The 20,076-nt window shown below is 41.9% G+C and overlaps 1 protein-coding gene across 9 annotated transcripts in view; it reads right to left on the bottom strand.

Annotated features, from left to right (window-relative positions):
- The window catches only part of LOC139747272 (DNA topoisomerase 2-binding protein 1-like), a 688,948-nt gene that overhangs the window by 357,238 nt on the left and 311,634 nt on the right, over positions 1-20,076 (bottom strand). For all 9 annotated transcript variants that reach the window (XM_071659369.1, XM_071659371.1, XM_071659377.1 and 6 more), the window contains exon 11: positions 14,519-14,766. In XM_071659369.1, the coding sequence (XP_071515470.1) occupies positions 14,519-14,766 (248 nt within the window). The remainder of the gene's footprint in view (positions 1-14,518; positions 14,767-20,076) is intronic.

The following is a 20,076-nucleotide window of genomic DNA, read 5'->3' on the forward strand; positions in this document are numbered from 1 at the left end:
TCTAAATTTTAATTAAGGCCCAGCCTTGGTGTGGACTTTAGTCCATAACTAGAGCCTTCAAAAAAAATAATCCAAGCCTGATGTATCAGGCTTGGAAAAACTTTCCTTCCTCTGACCCCCAGTCAGCATTCATTACTGTCCCTAATCATTGCAAAGCACTCTTTTATCCAAAAGAAATGTGACAACCTCCCTCCTTCAACCACTTATATGTTTTTCCAGTTTTCAGCTAGAGCCATCTCTAACAGCTTCTGTCACCCTATCTTTCCCTAACTTTTCTATTCTGGTGGTATTACAGCTTCTTTCCCAATAGCATTGAAACTCTTTGTTTCTTGTCTCCCCTCTAACTCTCTTCACCCCTTTGAAGATCCTCTCACAAATCCTGTGCCTCTCTCTGTAATTCATTTTCAAACTGTCTGAAAGAGCACATTTTTCTCTGTAAACATACAAGGCTTATGACCAGATGGCATCCACCCCTGTGTGTTGGAAGAGTGTATTTCCAAACTTGCATTTGCATATATTCAGCTGTTTCATTTTTGTTTTAAAACAAAACTTTTCCTTCTTCTTAGATGCTTGCATTGGTGAATCCCACCCAAAAGAAGGGTAACTATTCTAATTGCTTTAATCATTATGATATTCCTTTGATTTCTAATATTTCCCAAAATTTTGAATTTCCAGCTCCCATATCCTCAAACATCTTGAAGCTCAGTCTTCTCTCTGATCTTCAATATGGAATCTATAATGCAAGATCCATAAGTGAAATCCTTTTCTATCTTACTAAAGTTTGATTATCACCTCAAAGATTTTGGAGAATCCTATGAACATACCATTGATTTATCAAAAGTTTTAGATAAGATGCGGCATCAGGGGGGGTCTCTCTCTTTCATCTTCATGCTCCCTTCCCTTCTTTGGTTTTCCTTTCTCACTTTGTTCCCTTGTATCTAATTTCCTCTAACTGATCTCTCTCAGTAGATATTGATGGACCAACCTCTCCCACTCTCCCTATCAACATCAATGTCCTTCAAGGTTCAATCCAGTCTCCAACATTCTTCCTCATTATCATCAATGATCCACTTTTTTCAGTATCTAACAATATGCAATCATACACTGATGACTTAACACTGCATTCTTCCACTTTCTTAAAGTCTGCTTCATCTTTTCTCACTCAATCTGCATCTCATCTCAGTACAAACTCCCCTACACACTCAGACTTGGACAGGGTACCTTGATGGAATAGACAAAACTTGGTTAAGTTTAATGCCTCTAGAACACAATATCTGCTCATCTTTCTATTAAAAATACCTGATATCACTGTAATATCTAACATATCTCAGAAAACTCATATCATGCAAGCAGCTTAGTCTGCCTCTAAGAAACTGGGAGTTCTGTTTAGATGATGAAATTCTTTATTTTGAACAGTTGCTTCTTTTATACAATGGACTGATCTGTGTTCGTTTGGCATACTGCTCTCACATATAAGGTGGTCCTAGATGTAAAGCCTTGATAGACAGAGCGGAATATAATCCAGTCAAACGCATCAACTCTCCATGTCTAAACTCACTTGGTCCACCTGCCCTGTGCCACAGTGTTGATTCACTTTCTCTCATATAAAGGGATTGCCCTGGTGTTTGCTGCTGAGAGATAGTTGCTAGTATGCTCCCATCATTCACTGGACGATGTTATACTTGACAAGCAACAGCATCATATAAGTACAGTGTGGCCATTGGCAACTCAAGTCTAGGCCATTTTGATAGCTGTATATTTTCTACTGTTTCCTCTTTTACAAATTAAAATACAAGGAGGAGGGGGTTTCCAGCCCCCCACTCCCGGCCCCTTCAGTCACCTTCTACAACATGCAGGGAAACGTGGGAAGTATTCTTTCTCCCCTATCCCCAGGGATGAAACGTTTGAGGACAATATGCGGTGTGAGGTGGTTTGATCGAGTAAGTAATGAAAGGGTAAGAGAGAAGTGTGGTAATAAAAAGAGTGTGGTTGAGAGAGCATAAGAGGGTGTGTTGAAATGGTTTGGACACATAGAGAGAATGAGTGAGGAAAGGTTGACAAAGAGGATATATGTGCCAGAGGTGGATGGAAGAAAAAGAAGTGGGAGACCAAATTGAAAGTGGATGGACTGAAAAAGATTTTAAGCGATCAGGGCCTGAACATACAGGAGGGTGAAAGGCGTGCAAGGAATTAGAACAATGTGGTATACCAGGGTCGATGTGCTGTCAATAAATTGAACCAGGGCATGTGAAGCGTCTGGGGTAAACCATGAAAAGGTGTGTAGGGCCTGGATGTGGAAAGAGAGCTGTGGTTTCAGGTGCATTACACATGAAAGCTAGAGACTGAGTATGAACAAATGTGGCCTTTTTTTGTCTGTTTCTGATGCTACCTCACTTGGGGGATGCTATTTTGTGTGTGGTGGGGTGGTGACAGGAATGGATGAAGGCAACAAGTATGAATATGTACATGTCAATATATGTATATGTCTGTGTATGTATATGATGAAATGTGTGTGTATGTTTATGTGCGTGTGTGGGCGTTTGTGCATATACATGTGTATGTCGGTGGGTTGGGCCATTCCTCGTCTATTTCCTTGCGCTACCTTGCTAACACGGAAGATGGCGGTTAAGTATAATAGATGAGTGAATTAATAATATTTCCCTATATCTTAAAGCTTTGGAGCTTTACCCCTTGCGTCTTTCATAATAACTATGACCTAGTCCTTTTAGTAAGGCATGTTTTCCACTTCCTCTAAAATTCCTAAAACATCTTCCCTCTTCAATCTGTTCTTCCTATTACTAACTCTCTTTATGCTGGATTTCAGTCAAGACCCATCCATGATAAGAACTTTCATCCATGATAAGTAATGTGGCAGTTGAGGGTATAATTGGTGGACATGGGATATTCAGTGTTAAGAAATGAAATGAAGACCTTGCAGATTTTTGTGCTGAAAAAAGACTGGTGATTGGGAATACCTGGTATGAAATGAGATATACATAAGTATACAAATGTGATTAGGAGATATGGTCAAAGGGACTACATGTAAACTGACAGGCATGTAAAAGAGAGACTTTTGGATGTTAATGTCCTGAAAGGGGTACCTGGTGGGATGTCTGATCACTATCTTGTGGAGGCAAAGATGGAAGAGGTTTAAAAAAAAAAAAAAAAAAAAGGGAAAATGTTGGGGAGTAGAAAGTGGTGAGGGTAAGTGATCTTGGAAAGGACACTTGTGTGAGAAAGTACCAGGAAAGACTGAGTGCAGAATGGCAAAAGGTGAGAGTAAATAACATGAGGGTGTGGGTGAGGAATGGGACGTATTTAGGGAAGCAGTGATGGCATGTGCAAAACATGCATGTGGTATGAGTAGGGTGGAATGTGGGCAGATTAGAAAGGGTAGTGAGTGGTGGGATGAAGAGGTAAAGTTGTTTATGAAAGAGAAAAGAGAGGAGTTTCGACGATACTTATAAGAAAGGAGTGCAAATGACTAGGAGGTGTATCAAAGAAAGTGCCAGGAGGTCAAGAGGAAAATGCAATGGTCAAAAAAGAGGGCAAATATGAGTTGGAGTGCGAGAGGATCATTAAACTTTAGGGAGAATAAAAAGGTGTTCTGGAAAGAGGTAAATAACATGCGTAAGACAAAAGAACAAATGGAAACATCGGTGAAGAGGGCAAGGGGGGAAGTGATAACAAGTAGTGATGAAGTGAGTATGATATTAATTGAATATTTTGAAGGACTGTTGAATGTGTTTGATGACAGAGTGGCAGATGTAGGGTGTTTTGGTTGGGTTGGTGTGTGAGGTGAAAGGGTGAGGGAGAATAGTTTAGCTAAGAGAGAAGAGGTAGTGAAAGCCTTACAGAAGATGAAATCCATCAAGGCAGCGGATTTGCATGGAATTGCAGCCGAATTTATTAAGAAATGGGGTGATTCTGCTATTAATTGGTTGGTAAGGATATTTAGTGTATGTATGGATCATGGTGAAGTGCCCGAGGATTGCCAGAATGCATTGTATAATGGCAAAAGGGATAAAGGTGAGTGTTCAAACTACAGAGGCATAAGTTTGCTGAGTATTCCTGGAAAATTGTAAGGGAGGGTATTGACTGTGAGGGCAGAGGCATGTACAGAGCATTAGACTGGGAGGGAGCAGTGTGGTTTCAGGAGTGGTACAGGATGTGTGGATCAGGTTTTTGCTATGAAGAATGTGTGAGAAATATCAAAAAAACAGATGGATTTGTATGTAGCATTTATGGATCTGTAGAAGGCATATGATAGGGCTGATAGAGAAGCTTTGTGGAAGGTCTTAAGAGTATATGGAGAGGGAGGTAAGCTGCTAGACACAGTGAAAAGTTTTTGTTATGGATGTAAGGCATGTGTACGAGAAGGAAGGGAGGAGAGTGACTGGTTTCCAATGACGGTTGGCCAGCGGCAGGGGTGTGTGATGTCCCTAAGGTTGTTTAATTTATTCATAGATGGGTGGATAGGGAGGTAATGCAAGAATTTTGGATAGAGGGGCAATTATGCAATCCGATGGGCATGAGAGAGCCTGGAAAGTGAGTCAGTTGTTGTTCACCAATGATACAGCAATGTTGGTTGATTTGACTGAGAAACTGCAGAAGTTGGTGACTGAGTTTGGAAAAGTGTAAGAAAGGGAGAGCTGAGAGTAAATGTGAATAAGAGCAAGGTTATTAGGTTCAGCAGGGTTGAGGGAAGAGTTAGTTGGGATGTAGTTTGAATGGAGAATAATTGGAGGAAGTGAAGTATTTTTAGATATCTGGAAGTGGACGAGGCAGCGAATGGAACCATGGAAGCATAAGTGAGCCACAAGGTGGGGGAAGGGGTGAAGGTTCTGGGAGTGATGAAGAATGTGTGGAAAGAGAGAACATTATCTCAAAGAGCAAAAACGGGTATGTTTAAAGGAAAAATAGTTCTAACATTATATGGTTGTGAGGCATGATCTATAGACAGGGTTGTATGGAGGAGGTTGAATGTGTTGGAAATGAAGTGTTTGAGGATAATGATAATATGTGGCGTGAGGTGGTTTGATCATATAATCAATGAAAGGGTAGGAGAGATGTATGGAAATAGAGTGTGGTTGAAAGAGCAGAAAAGGGTGTGTTGAAAGGGTTTGGACATGTGGAGAGAGTGAGAGGGGAGGGATTGACAAAGAAGATATATGTGTCAGGGGTGGAGGGAACAAGGAGATGCGGGGAAACGAAACTGGAGGTGGAAGGATGGAGTAAAAGGGATTTTGAGTGCTTGGGGCCTGAACATACAAGAGGGTGAGAGGCAGACAAGGAATAGAGTGAACTGGAACAATGTGGTATACCAGGGTCGAGGTGCTGTCAATGGACTGAACCGGGGCATGTGAAATGTTTGGGGTAAACCATGGAAAGGTCTGTGGGACCTGGATGTGGATAGGGTGCTATGGTTTCGGTGCATTACACATGACAGCTAGGGACTAAGTGTGAACGAATGTGGCCTTTTCTGTCTGTTTTCCTGGCACTACCTCACTATAGCAGGGAGTAGCGATGCTGTTTACTGTGGGACAGGGTAGTGCCAGGAATGGATGAAGGCAAGCAAGTATGAATATGTATGGGTGTACATATGTATATGTCTGTGTATCTGTATGTATATACAGTTGTGGGAGTATGTGATAGAGTGTAAGAAAGTAAATTCTCGATTAATATGGGTAAAACTGAAAGTTGATGGAGAGAGGTGGGTGATTATTGGTGCATATGCACCTGGGCATGAGAAGAAAGATCAAGAGAGGCAAGTGTTTTGGGAGCAGCTGAATGAGTGTGTTAGTGGTTTTGATGCACGAGACCGGGTTATAGTGATGGGTGATTTGAATGCAAAGGTGAGTAATGTGGCAGTTGAGGGAATAATTGGTATACATGGGGTGTTCAGTGTTGTAAATGGAAATGGTGAAGAGCTTGTAGATTTATGTGCTGAAAAAGGACTGATGATTGGGAATACCTGGTTTAAAAAGCGAGATATACATAAGTATACTTATGTAAGTTGGAGAGATGGCCAGAGAGCGTTATTGGATTACGTGTTAATTGACAGGCGTGCGAAAGAGACTCTTTTGGATGTTAATGTGCTGAGAGGTGCAACTGGAGGGTTGTCTGATCATTATCTTGTGGAGGCTAAGGTGAAGATCTGTATGGGTTTTCAGAAAAGAAGAGTGAACGTTGGGGTGAAGAGGGTGGTGAGAGTAAGTGAGCTTGAGAAGGAGACCTGTGTGAGGAAGTACCAGGAGAGACTGAGTACAGAATGGAAAAAGGTGAGAACAATGGAAGCAAGGGGAGTGGGGGAGGAAGGGGATGTTTTTTGGGAATCAGTGATGGATTGCGAAAAAGATCCCTTGTGGGCCTGGGGAAGAGTGGGAGGTGGGTTGTTTTGAAAGGGTAGTGGTGGTGGGATGAAGAAGAAAAAGGTTTTAGTGAAAGGAAAAGAGAGGATTTGGACGATTTTTAAAAAAAATGAAAATTTGATAGGGGTGTATAAAGAAAGGCCGGGGGGGTCAAGGGGAAAAAATGCAAGGTTTTAAAAAAGGGAAAATAGAGTTGGGGTGGAGGGGATCTTTTAAATTTTAGGAGAAAAAAAAGGGTGTTCAAAAAAAGGAGGAAAAATAAATGCGTAAGACAAAAAAACCAAATAAAAACCCTTCGGTTTTGAAGGGGCCCAAAGGGGGAAGGTGATAACAAGTGTGGTGATGTGAAAAGGGAGAGGGAAAGTGAGTATTTTAAAAGGTTTGTTGAATGTGTTTTGATGAAGAGGGGCAGATATAGGGTTTTTTGGGTTTCGAGGGGGTTGTGCAAAGTGAGGGGTTGGGAAAAAAATGTTTTGGGGTTAAAACGAAAAGGGGAAGGAATGAAAGCTTTGGGGAAAGATAAAAGCCGGAAAGGCGGGAGGTTTGGTTTGGTTTGCGTGGAATTTTTTAAAAAAAAGGGGGTGACTTTTATTGTTGACGGGTTTGGGGAAAGGTTTATTTAATGTATGTATGATCATGGGAGGTGCCTGGGTTTTGGCGGTTTGGGTGCTTTGAAAAATTGTAAAAAGGCAAAGGGGATAAGGGTGGGGTGCTCAAATTAAAGAGGTATAAGTTTGTTGGGTTTCCGGTTTAAATTATATGGGGGGGGTTTTTGTTTGAGGGGGGATAGGCATGTAAAAGAGCTTTAGAGGGGGAGGGCAGTGTTTTTTCCCGGGAAGTGGTAAGGAGGGTGTGGATCGGGTTGTTTGTTTTTGGAAGAATTTTGGGGAAAAAAATTACTTAAAAAAGCAAAGGGGATTTGTATTACCCTTTTTAAATGGATCTGGAAAAGGGGCATATGTTTGATTTTGGATAGAGATGTTTGGGGAAAAGGTTTTAAAGGAATTTTGGTGTGGGGGGGGAAAAATTTGGTTAAAAGCAGTGAAAAGTTTTTATCAAGGAAGAAAGGGGCCTTGTGAAAGGAAAGGAAGGAGGAAAGTGTTTGGGTTTTCTCAGTGAATTTTAGGTTTGGGGGCAGGGGTTTGTGTTGTCTCCAGGGGTTGTTTAATTTTTTTATGGAGGGGGTTGTTAGGGGGGTTTTTTAAAAAATTAAAGAGTTTTGGAAAGGGGGGCAATTAAAAAACCCCGGGGGGTTGAGAGACCCGGGGAAAGTGATTTCAGTTGTTGTTCCCAATGATAAACCCGGGGTTGGTTGATTTGTGAAAAACTCCCAGAATTTGGGTGACGGGTTTTGGGGAAAAGGGGGTAAAAAGGGGAAAAGTTAAGAGAAATGTAAATTTAAAAAGCAAGGTTTTTGGGGTTTCAGAGGGTTGAGGGAAATTTATTGGGAGGTGGGGTTTAAATGGAGAAAAAATTTGGAGGAAGTGAAGTGTTTTAGATATTGGGGGGACCCTGGCGCGGGGGAAAAAATGGAAGCGGAAGTGGAATTTATAGGGTGGGGGAAGGGGTGAAAGGTTCTGGGAGTGATGAAGAATGTGTGGAAAGAGAGAACATTATCTCAAAGAGCAAAAACGGGTATGTTTAAAGGAAAAATAGTTCTAACATTATATGGTTTTGGAGTCATGATCTATAGACAGGGTTGTATGGAGGAGGTTGAATGTGTTGGAAATGAAGTGTTTGAGGATAATGATAATATGTGGCGTGAGGTGGTTTGATCATATAATCAATGAAAGGGTAGGAGAGATGTATGGAAATAGAGTGTGGTTGAAAGAGCAGAAAAGGGTGTGTTGAAAGGGTTTGGACATGTGGAGAGAGTGAGAGGGGAGGGATTGACAAAGAAGATATATGTGTCAGGGGTGGAGGGAACAAGGAGATGCGGGGAAACGAAACTGGAGGTGGAAGGATGGAGTAAAAGGGATTTTGAGTGCTTGGGGCCTGAACATACAAGAGGGTGAGAGGCAGACAAGGAATAGAGTGAACTGGAACAATGTGGTATACCAGGGTCGAGGTGCTGTCAATGGACTGAACCGGGGCATGTGAAATGTTTGGGGTAAACCATGGAAAGGTCTGTGGGACCTGGATGTGGATAGGGTGCTATGGTTTCGGTGCATTACACATGACAGCTAGGGACTAAGTGTGAACGAATGTGGCCTTTTCTGTCTGTTTTCCTGGCACTACCTCACTATAGCAGGGAGTAGCGATGCTGTTTACTGTGGGACAGGGTAGTGCCAGGAATGGATGAAGGCAAGCAAGTATGAATATGTATGGGTGTACATATGTATATGTCTGTGTATCTGTATGTATAAGTGTATATGATGATATGTATATGTATGTATATGTGCAAGCGCGGGAGACAGCGACAAAGCAAAAAAAAAAAAAAAAAATATATATTCCCTGGGGATAGGGGACAAAGAACACTTCCCACGTATTCCCTGCATGTCGTAGAAGGCGACTAAAAGGGAAGGGAGCGGGGGGCTGGAAATCCTCCCCTCTCGTTTTTTTTTTTTTTTTTTTTTTTTAATTTTCCAAAAGAAGGAACAGAGAAGAGGGCCAGGTGAGGATATTCCCTCAAAGGCCCAGTCCTCTGTTCTTAACGCTACCTCGCTATTGCGGGAAATGGCGAATAGTATGAATATATATATATATATATATATATATATATATATATATATATATATATATATATATATAATATATATATAGATATGTGTGTGTAAATGAGTGGATGGGCCATGCATGTATGAGTGTTTATATATATATGTGTGTAAATGAGTGGATGGGCCATTCTTCTTCTGTTTCGTGGTGCTAACTTGCTGATGCAGGAAACTGTGATCAAGTATAAAGAAAAATTCTGGTCATATGTATATTTATTTATCTATTTTGCTTTGTCGCTGTCTCCCGCATTTGCGAGGTAGCGCAAGGAAACAGACGAAAGAAATGGCCCAACCCACCCCCATACACATGTATATACATACACGTCCACACACGCAAATATACATACCTATACATCTCAATGTACACATATATATACACACACAGACACATACATATATACCCATGTACACAATTCACACTGTCTGCCTTTATTCATTCCCATCGCCACCTCGCCACACATGGAATACCATCCCCCTTTCCCCTCATGTGTGTGAGGTAGCGCCAGGAAAGGACAACAAAGGCCCCATTCGTTCACACTCAGTCTCTAGCTGTCATGCAATAATGCCCAAAACCACAGCTCCCTTTCCACATCCAGGCCCCACACAACTTTCCATGGTTTACCCCAGACGCTTCACATGCCCTGATTCAATCCACTGACAGCATGTCAACCCCGGTATACCACATCGATCCAATTCACTCTATTCCTTGCCCTCCTTTCACCCTCCTGCATGTTCAGGCCCCGATCACTCAAAATCTTTTTCACTCCATCTTTCCACCTCCAATTTGGTCACCCACTTCTCCTCGTTCCCTTCACCTCCGACACATATACCCTCTTGGTCAATCTTTCCTCACTCATTCTCTCCATGTGCCCAAGCCATTTCAAAACACCCTCTTCTGCTCTCTCAACCACACTCTTTTTATTTCCACACATTTCTCTTACCCTTACATTACTTACTCGATCAAACCACCTCACACCACACATTGTCCTCAAACATCTCATTTCCAGCACATCCACCCTCCTGCGCACAACTCGCAACCATACAACATTGTTGGAACCACTATTCCTTCAAACATACCCATTTTTGCTTTTCGAGATAATGTTCTCGACTTCCACACATTCTTCAAGGCTCCCAGGATTTTCGTCCCCCTCCCCCACCCTATGATTCACTTCTGCTTCCATGGTTCCATCCGCTGCCACATCCACTCCCAGATATCTAAAACACTTTACTTCCTCCAGTTTTTCTCCATTCAAACTTACCTCCCAATTGACTTGACCCTCAACCCTACTGTACCTAATAACCTTGCTCTTATTCACATTTACTCTTAACTTTCTTCTTTCACACACTTTACCAAACTCAGTCACCAGCTTCTGCAGTTTCTCACATGAAACAGCCACCAGCGCTGTATCATCAGCGAACAACAACTGACTCACTTCCCAAGCTCTCTCATCCACAACAGACTTCATACTTGCCCCTCTTTCCAAAACTCTTGCATTCACCTACCTAACAACACCATCCATAAACAAATTGAACAACCATGGAGACATCACACACCCCTGCCGCAAACCTACATTCACTGAGAACCAATCACTTTCCTCTCTTCCTACACGTACCACATGCCTTACATCCTCGATAAAAACTTTTCACTGCTTCTAACAACTTGCCTCCCACACCATATATTCTTAATACCTTCCACAGAGCATCTCTATCAACTCTATCATATGCTTTCTCCAGATCCATAAATGCTACATACAAATCCATTTGCTTTTCTAAGTATTTTTCACATACATTCTTCAAAGCAAACACCTGATCCACACATCCTCTACCACTTCTGAAACCACACTGCTCTTCCCCAATCTGATGCTCTGTACATGCCTTCATCCTCTCAATCAATACCCTCCCATATAATTTACCAGGAATACTCAACAAACTTATACCTCTGTAATTTGAGCACTCACTCTTATCCCCTTTGCCTTTGTACAATGGCACTATGCACGCATTCCGCCAATCCTCAGGCACCTCACCATGAGTCATACATACATTAAATAACCTTACCAACCAGTCAACAATACAGTCACCCCCTTTTTTAATAGATTCCACTGCAATACCATCCAAACCTGCTGCCTTGCCGGCTTTCATCTTCTGCAAAGCTTTTACTACCTCTTCTCTGTTTACCAAATCATATTCCCTAACCCTCTCACTCTGCACACCACCTCGACCAAAACACCCTATATCTGCCACTCTATCATCAAACACATTCAACAAACCTTCAAAATACTCACTCCATCTCCTTCTCACATAACCACTACTTGTTATCACCTCCCCATTAGCCCCCTTCACTGAAGTTCCCATTTGCTCCCTTGTCTTACACACTTTATTTACCTCCTTCCAGAATATCTTTTTATTCTCCCTAAAATTTAATGATACTCTCTCACCCCAACTCTCATTTGCCCTTTTTTTCACCTCTTGCACCTTTCTCTTGACCTCCTGTCTCTTTCTTTTATACATCTCCCACTCAATTGCATTTTTTCCCTGCAAAAATCATCCAAACGCCTCTCTCTTCTCTTTCACTAATAATCTTACTTCTTCATCCCACCACTCACTACCCTTTCTAATCAACCCACCTCCCACTCTTCTCATGCCACAAGCATCTTTTGCGCAATCCATCACTGATTCCCTAAATACATCCCATTCCTCTCCCACTCCCCTTACTTCCATTGTTCTCACCTTTTTCCATTCTGTACTCAGTCTCTCCTGGTACTTCCTCATACAAGTCTCCTTCCCAAGCTCACTTACTCTCACCACTCTCTTGACCCCAACATTCACTCTTCTTTTCTGAAAACCCATACAAATCTTCACCTTAGCCTCCACAAGATAATGATCAGACATCCCTCCACTTGCACCTCTCAGCACATTAACATCCAAATGTCTCTCTTTCACGCACCTGTCAATTAACACATAATCCAATAACGCTCTCTGGCCATCTCTCCTACTTACATACGTATACTAATGTAGATCTCGCTTTTTAAACCAGGTATTCCCAATCACCAGTCCTTTTTCAGCACATAAATCTACATGCTCTTCACCATTTCCATTTACAACACTGAACACCCCATGTATACCAATTATTCCCTCAACTGCCACATTAGTCACCTTTGCATTCAAATCACCCATCGCTATAACCCAGTCTTGTGCATCAAAACCACTAACACACTCATTCAGCTGCTCCCAAAACACTTGCCTCTCATGATCTTTCTTCTCATGCCCACGTGCATATGCACCAATAATCACCCATCTCTCTCCATCAACTTTCAGTTTTACCCATATTAATCGAGAATTTACTTTCTTACATTCTATCGCATACTCCCACAACTCCTGTTTCAGGAGTACTGCTACTCCTTCCCTTGCTCTTGTCCTCTCACTAACCCCTGACTTTACTCCCAAGACATTCCCAAACCACTCTTCCCCTTTACCCTTGAGCTTCGTTTCACTCAGAGCCAAAACATCCAGGTTCCTTTCCTCAAACATACTACCTATCTCTCCTTTTTTCACATCTTGGTTACATCCACACACATTTAGACACCCCAATCTGAGTCTACAAGGAGGATGAGCACTCCCTGCGTGACTCCTTCTGTTTCCCATTTTTTAGAAAGTTAAAAATACAATGAGGGGAGGATTTCTGGCCCCCCGCTCCCGTCCCCTCTAGTCACACAGGTTGTAAGTTGGGGAGAGCATGTATACTTTACTTGTATTCATTTTTTTTTTTTTTTTTTTGCCGCTGTCTCCCGCGTTTGCGAGGTAGCGCAAGGAAACAGACGAAAGAAATGGCCCAACCCACCCCCATACACATGTATATACATACGTCCACACACGCAAATATACATACATACACAGCTTTCCATGGTTTACCCCAGACACTTCACATGCCCTGATTCAATCCACTGACAGCACGTCAACCCCGGTATACCACATCGATCCAATGCACTCTATTCCTTGCCCTCCTTTCACCCTCCTGCATGTTCAGGCCCCGATCACTCAAAATCTTTTTCACTCCATCTTTCCACCTCCAATTTGGTCTCCCACTTCTCCTCGTTCCCTCCACCTCCGACACATATATCCTCTTGGTCAATCTTTCCTCACTCATTCTCTCCATGTGCCCAAACCATTTCAAAACACCCTCTTCTGCTCTCTCAACCACGCTCTTTTTATTTCCACACATCTCTCTTACCCTTACGTTACTTACTCGATCAAACCACCTCACACCACACATTGTCCTCAAACATCTCATTTCCAGCACATCCATCCTCCTGCGCACAACTCTATCCATAGCCCACGCCTCACAACCATACAACATTGTTGGAACCACTATTCCTTCAAACATACCCATTTTTGCTTTCCGAGATAATGTTCTCGACTTCCACACATTCTTCAAGGCTCCCAGGATTTTCGCCCCCTCCCCCACCCTATGATCCACTTCCGCTTCCATGGTTCCATCCGCTGCCACATCCACTCCCAGATATCTAAAACACTTTACTTCCTCCAGTTTTTCTCCATTCAAACTTACCTCCCAATTGACTTGACCCTCAACCCTACAGTACCTAATAACCTTGCTCTTATTCACATTTACTCTTAACTTTCTTCTTTCACACACTTTACCAAACTCAGTCACCAGCTTCTGCAGTTTCTCACATGAATCAGCCACCAGTGCTGTATCATCAGCGAACAACAACTGACTCACTTCCCAAGCTCTCTCATCCCCAATGTATTCATATCACCAGGAAATGTCAAAGAGAGCAACACTGACAAAAACTAAAAATTTCTCTCCCCTGCTCTGTCTACAAGGTAACTGAGTGGTTGTCATGTGTAAGCATAACAGCTGAGGAAAAAATCAAAATTCTTGGTACAATGGTATTTGGTCTGTACCAGGCCATACCCCCCAAAAAATTAATCTGGTAGAATGGGATTACTTTGCATATGTCTGTTAATGTTGACCCATGTAAATATGTCTGTGGGAGATGAAGGGTCACTAGTCTCAAACTCCATACATGCAATGATCTATATCACCCATCACTTACCTTACCTCCTCCACTATATTCTAATCAAAGGACCCATTAACTCCTAATCCTGTCTCACATAAACCTAACATTTCTAATTCACTCTTCCTTAAAATGATTCTTAATAATATCTTCATCTGTTTGTCACTTATTCCTAGTACAGTCAATTAAGAAAAAATCAAAGAATGGAATGACACATCCTCCTTGGAGAATGTAGGGGACATTAATATCTTCCATATTAAAATCAGCCAAGAAAGAAACTTATCATGCCTAAGTCAATGTAAATGTTATTGTATTCTATCATTTTCTAATGGAGAGACACAAAGTGACCGTATATCTATATATCAATACATGTAACACCTCAGGCATGAAAACTTACCATAAATATCTGTAATAATGGCCTTCCCATCCAGTTGCTGAGAGTTTTTCAAGTCAACCTTAAAGGCATCTTCTGGTGCTCTTTTCCCACTCCTGGCACACTCTAGTAACCAATCACGTGTTACAGCTGGGATGCCCCATTTTATAGCAGCATGATACTTGTCACCCTCAGGCATTGCACATATGAGATGAGTGGAAGCTTTGTTATCTCTGCCTATTTTGGCTTTTCTTACAAATGTTTCTTGGAATCTGTAAGCAAAAATATGTTCTTAAATTTGAATTATAACTTCTGAAAATAATCTATGTATATGTTGATCTTTAATGTGTGCTGACTATTTCCTGCATGAGCAAGGTAGCTCTAGAACAGATGAATGAAACTTTCAGAAGCTTGGCTCCTCTCTACTTTCCTTCATTTGAAAAGCAGCAAAAGAGATGGTATTCTTAAGTTTGAATCATAACTTTTGAAAATAATCAATGGGAATGTTGATCTTTCATGTGTGTTGACTATTTCATGCATGAGCAAGGTAGCATCAGAAAAAGATGACTGAGAATTCCAGAAAAATATTTCAGATTGGCTCCTCTCTCTTTCCCTTCATTTGAAAAGGAATGTGGAAGGGGGTTATTTGCCTTCTATGAGAAAGAGAAGATACAAGTCCATTATTCTTTCTCCCCTATCCCTAAGGATATCATCTTTTTCTTTGACAGCATGGTAAATGCACACAATCCTTTACAATGTATGCTACAAAAACTTGGAGCAGCAGTGGTAAAATGAAATCATATTTCAGATTTTTCCAAAGGTTAGAAGTAAAAAGTTTACACAACAGTTAATCTAAATGGAAATATGGTATGGAAGAAATAATGAAAAACCAAACACTAAGGTGGTGTGTTCATGGAGAACATGAAAAAAAAAGGTAGGGAATAAATCCTATAAATGCACCTAAAGAAATTCTAAATTGATTCGGGTATAACTGAAAGTCGATGGAGAGAGATGGGTGATTATTGGTGCCTCTGCACCTGGTCATGAGAAAAAAGATCATCAGAGGCAAGTGTTTTGGGAGCAGCTGAGTGAGTGTGTTAGTAGCTTTGATGCACGAGTCCAGGTTATAGTGATGGGTGATTAAAATGCGAATGTGAGTAACGTGGCAGGTGAGGGTATAAGTGGTGTACATGGGGTGTTGTGTTATAAATGGAAATGGTGAAAAGCTTGTGGACATGTGTGCTGAAAAAGTATTGGTGATTGGGAATTCCTGGTTAAAAAATTAGATATATACATAAGTATACATATGCAAGTAGGAGAGATGGTCAAAGGGCATTGTTGGATTATGTTTATTGACAGGCATGTAAAAGAGAGACTTTTGGATGTTAATGTGCTGAGAGAGGCAGCTGAAGGAATGTCTGATCATTATCGTGTGGAGATGAATATGAAGATTTGTAAAGGTTTCCAGAAAAGAAGAGAATGTTGGGAAGAAGAGAGTGGTGAGAGTAAGTGAGCTTGGAAAAGAGACTTGTGTGAGGAAGTACCAGGAGAGATTAAGTGTAGAATGCCAAAGGTGAGAGCAAATGAAGTGATGAGAGTGGGTGAGGAATAGGATGTATTTAAGGAAGCAGTGATAGCTTGCACAAAAGATGCATGTGGCATGAATTAGGTGGGAGGTGGGCAGATAAGCAAGGGTAGTGAGTGGTGGGATGAAGAAGTATGGTTGTTAGTGAAAGAGAAAAGAGAAGCATTTGGACAATACTTACAGGTATCCACTTCAAGATATCTAAAACACTTCACTTCCTCCAGTTTTTCTCCATTCAAACTAATCTCCCAATTAACTTGTCCCTCAACCCTACTAAACCTAATATCCTTGCTATTGTTCACATTTACTCTCAGCTTTCTTCTTTCACACACTTTACCAAACTCAGTCACCAACTTCTGCAGTTTTTCATCTGAATCAGCCACCAGCGCTGTATCATCAGCGAACAACAACTAACTCACTTCCCAAGCCCTCTCATCCACAACAGACTGCATACTTGCCCCTCTCATCCACAACAGACTGCATACTTGCCCCTCTCTCCAAAACTCTTACAATCACTCCCCTAACCATCCAATCCATACACAAATTAAACAACCTTCGAGACATCACACATCCCTGCCGCAAACCAACATTCACTGGGAACCAATCACTTTCCTCTCTTCCTACTCGTACACATGCCTTACATCCTTGATAAAACTTTTCACTGCTTCTAGCAACTTACCTCCCACACCATATACTCTTAATACCTTCCATGTAACATTTCTATCAACCCTATCATATGCCTTCTCCAGATCCATAAATGCTACATAAAATCCATCTGTTTTTCTAAGTATTTCTCACACACATTCTTCAAAGCAAACACCTGACCCACATATCCTTTAACATTTCTGAAACCACACTGCTCTTCTCCAATCTGATGCTCTGTACAAGCCTTGACCCTCTCAATCAATATTTTATTTTTTTATTATTTTGCTTTGTCGCTGTCTCCTGAGTTTGCGAGGTAGTGCAAGGAAACAGACGAAAGAAATGGCCCAACCCACCCCCATACACATGTATATACATACACGTCCACACACACAAATATACATACCCATACACCTCAATGTACACATATATATACACACACAGTCATATACATATATACACATGCACACAATTCACACTGGCTGCCTTTATTCATTCCCATCGCCACCTCGCCACACATGGAATAACATCCCCCTCCCCCCTCATGTGTGCGAGGTAGCGCTAGGAAAAGACAACAGAGCCCCATTCGTTCACACTCAGTCTCTAGCTGTCATGCAATAATGCCCAAAACCACAGCTCACTTTCCATATCCAGGCCCCATACAACTTTCCATGGTTTACCCCAGACTCTTCACATGCCCTGACTCAATCCATTGACAGCACGTCGACCCCGGTATACCACATCAATCCAAATCACTCTATTCCTTGCCCATCTTTCACCCTCCTGCATGTTCAGGCCCCAATCACTCAAAATCTCAATCAATACCCTCCCAAATAATTTCCAAGGAATACTCAAGAAACATACCTCTGTAATTTGAACATTCACCTTTATCCCCTTTGCCTTTGAACAATGGCACTATGCATGCATTCTGCCAATCCTCAGGCACATCACCATGAACCATACATACATTGAATATCCTAACCAACCAATCAACACCACAGTCACCCCCTTTTTTTATAAATTCCACTGCAATACCATCCAAACCCAGCGCCTTGCCAGCTTTCATCTTCCTCAAAGCCTTCACTACCTCTTCTCTGTCTACCAAACCATTCTCTCTGACCCTCTCACTTCGCACACCACCTCGAGCAAAACACCCTATATCTGCCACTCTATCATCAAACACATTATCATCAAAACATTCAACAAACCTTCGATATATCACTCCATCTCCTTCTCACTTCACCGCTACATGTTATTACCTCCCCATTTGCCCCTTTCACCGATGTTCTCATTTGTTCTCTTGTCTTATGCCCTTTATTTACCTCCTTCCAAAACGTCTTTTTATTCTCCTGAAAATTCAATAATACACTCTTTCGCCCCAGCTGTCATTTGCCATCTTTTTCACCTCTTGCACCTTTCTCTTGACCTCCTGCCTCGTTCTTTTATACATTTCCCAGTCATTTGCACTACTTCCCAGCAAAAAGTGTCCAAATGCCTCTCTCTTCTCTTTCACTAACAATCTTACTTCATCATCCACCACTCACTACCCTTTCTAATCTGCCCACCTCCCACCTTTCTCATGCCACAAGCATCTTTTGCGCAAGCCATCACTGCTTCACTAATTACATCCCATTCCTTTCCCACTCCCCTTCTGTCATTTGCTCTCACCTTTTGCCATTCTTCACTCAGTCTCTCCTGGTACTTCCTCACAAAAGTTTCCTTTCCAAGCTCACTTACTCTCACCACTCTCTTCACCCTAACATTCTTCTTTTCTGAAAACCTCTACAAATCTTCACCTTCGCCTCCACAAGATAATGATCAGACATTCCTCCAGTTGCTCCTCTCAGCACATTAACATTCAAAAGTCTCTCTTTCACATTCCTATCAATTAACACCTATTCCAATAATGCTCTCTGGGCATCTCTCCTACTTATATATGTTTTTTTTTTTTTTTGCTTTGTCGCTGTCTCCTGCGTTTGCGAGGTAGCGCAAGGAAACAGACGAAAGAAATGGCCCAACCCACCCCCATACACATGCCTTGATTCAATCCACTGACAGCACGTCAACCCCGGTATACCACATCGCTCCAATTCACTCTATTCTTTGCCCTCCTTTCACCCTCCTGCATGTTCAGGCCCCGATCACACAAAATCTTTTTCACTCCATCTTTCCACCTCCAATTCGGTCTCCCTCTTCTCCTCGTTCCCTCCACCTCCGACACATATATCCTCTTGGTCAATCTTTCCTCACTCATTCTCTCCATGTGACCAAACCATTTCAAAACACCCTCTTCTGCTCTCTCAACCACGCTCTTTTTATTTCCACACATCTCTCTTACCCTTACGTTACTTACTCGATCAAACCACCTCACACCACACATTGTCCTCAAACATCTCATTTCCAGCACATCCATCCTCCTGCGCACAACACTATCCATAGTCCACGCCTCGCAACCATACAACATTGCTGGAACCACTATTCCTTCAAACATACCCATTTTTGCTTTCCGAGAAAATGTTCTCGACTTCCACACATTCTTCAAGGCTCCCAGAATTTTCGCCCCCTCCCCCACCCTATGATCCACTTCCGCTTCCATGGTTCCATCCGCTGCCAGATCCACTCCCAGATATCTAAAACACTTCACTTCCTCCAGTTTTTCTCCATTCAAACTCACCTCCCAATTGACTTGACCCTCAACCCTACTGTACCTAATAACCTTGCTCTTATTCACATTTACTCTTAACTTTCTTCTTTCACACACTTTACCAAACTCAGTCACCAGCTTCTGCAGTTTCTCACATGAATCAGCCACTAGCGCTGTATCATCAGCGAACAACAACTGACTCACTTCCCAAGCTCTCTCATCCACAACAGACTTCATACTTGCCCCTCTTTCCAAAACTCTTGCATTCACCTCCCTAACAACCCCATCCATAAACAAATTAAACAACCATGGAGACATCACACACCCCTGCCGCAAACCTACATTCACTGAGAACCAATCACTTTCCTCTCTTCCTACACGTACACATGCCTTACATCCTCGATAAAAACTTTTCACTGCTTCTAACAACTTGCCTCCCACACAATATATTCTTAATACCTTCCACAGAGCATCTCTATCAACTCTATCATATGCCTTCTCCAGATCCATAAATGCTACATACAAATCCATTTGCTTTTCTAAGTGTTTCTCACATACATTCTTCAAAGCAAACACCTGATCCACACATCCTCTACCACTTCTGAAACCACACTGCTCTTCCCCAATCTGATGATCTGTACATGCCTTCACCCTCTCAATCAATACCCTCCCATATAATTTGCCAGGAATACTCAACAAACTTATACCTCT

This window comes from Panulirus ornatus, chromosome 68 (genome assembly GCF_036320965.1).
Source record: "Panulirus ornatus isolate Po-2019 chromosome 68, ASM3632096v1, whole genome shotgun sequence".
Lineage (NCBI taxonomy): Eukaryota > Metazoa > Arthropoda > Malacostraca > Decapoda > Palinuridae > Panulirus > Panulirus ornatus.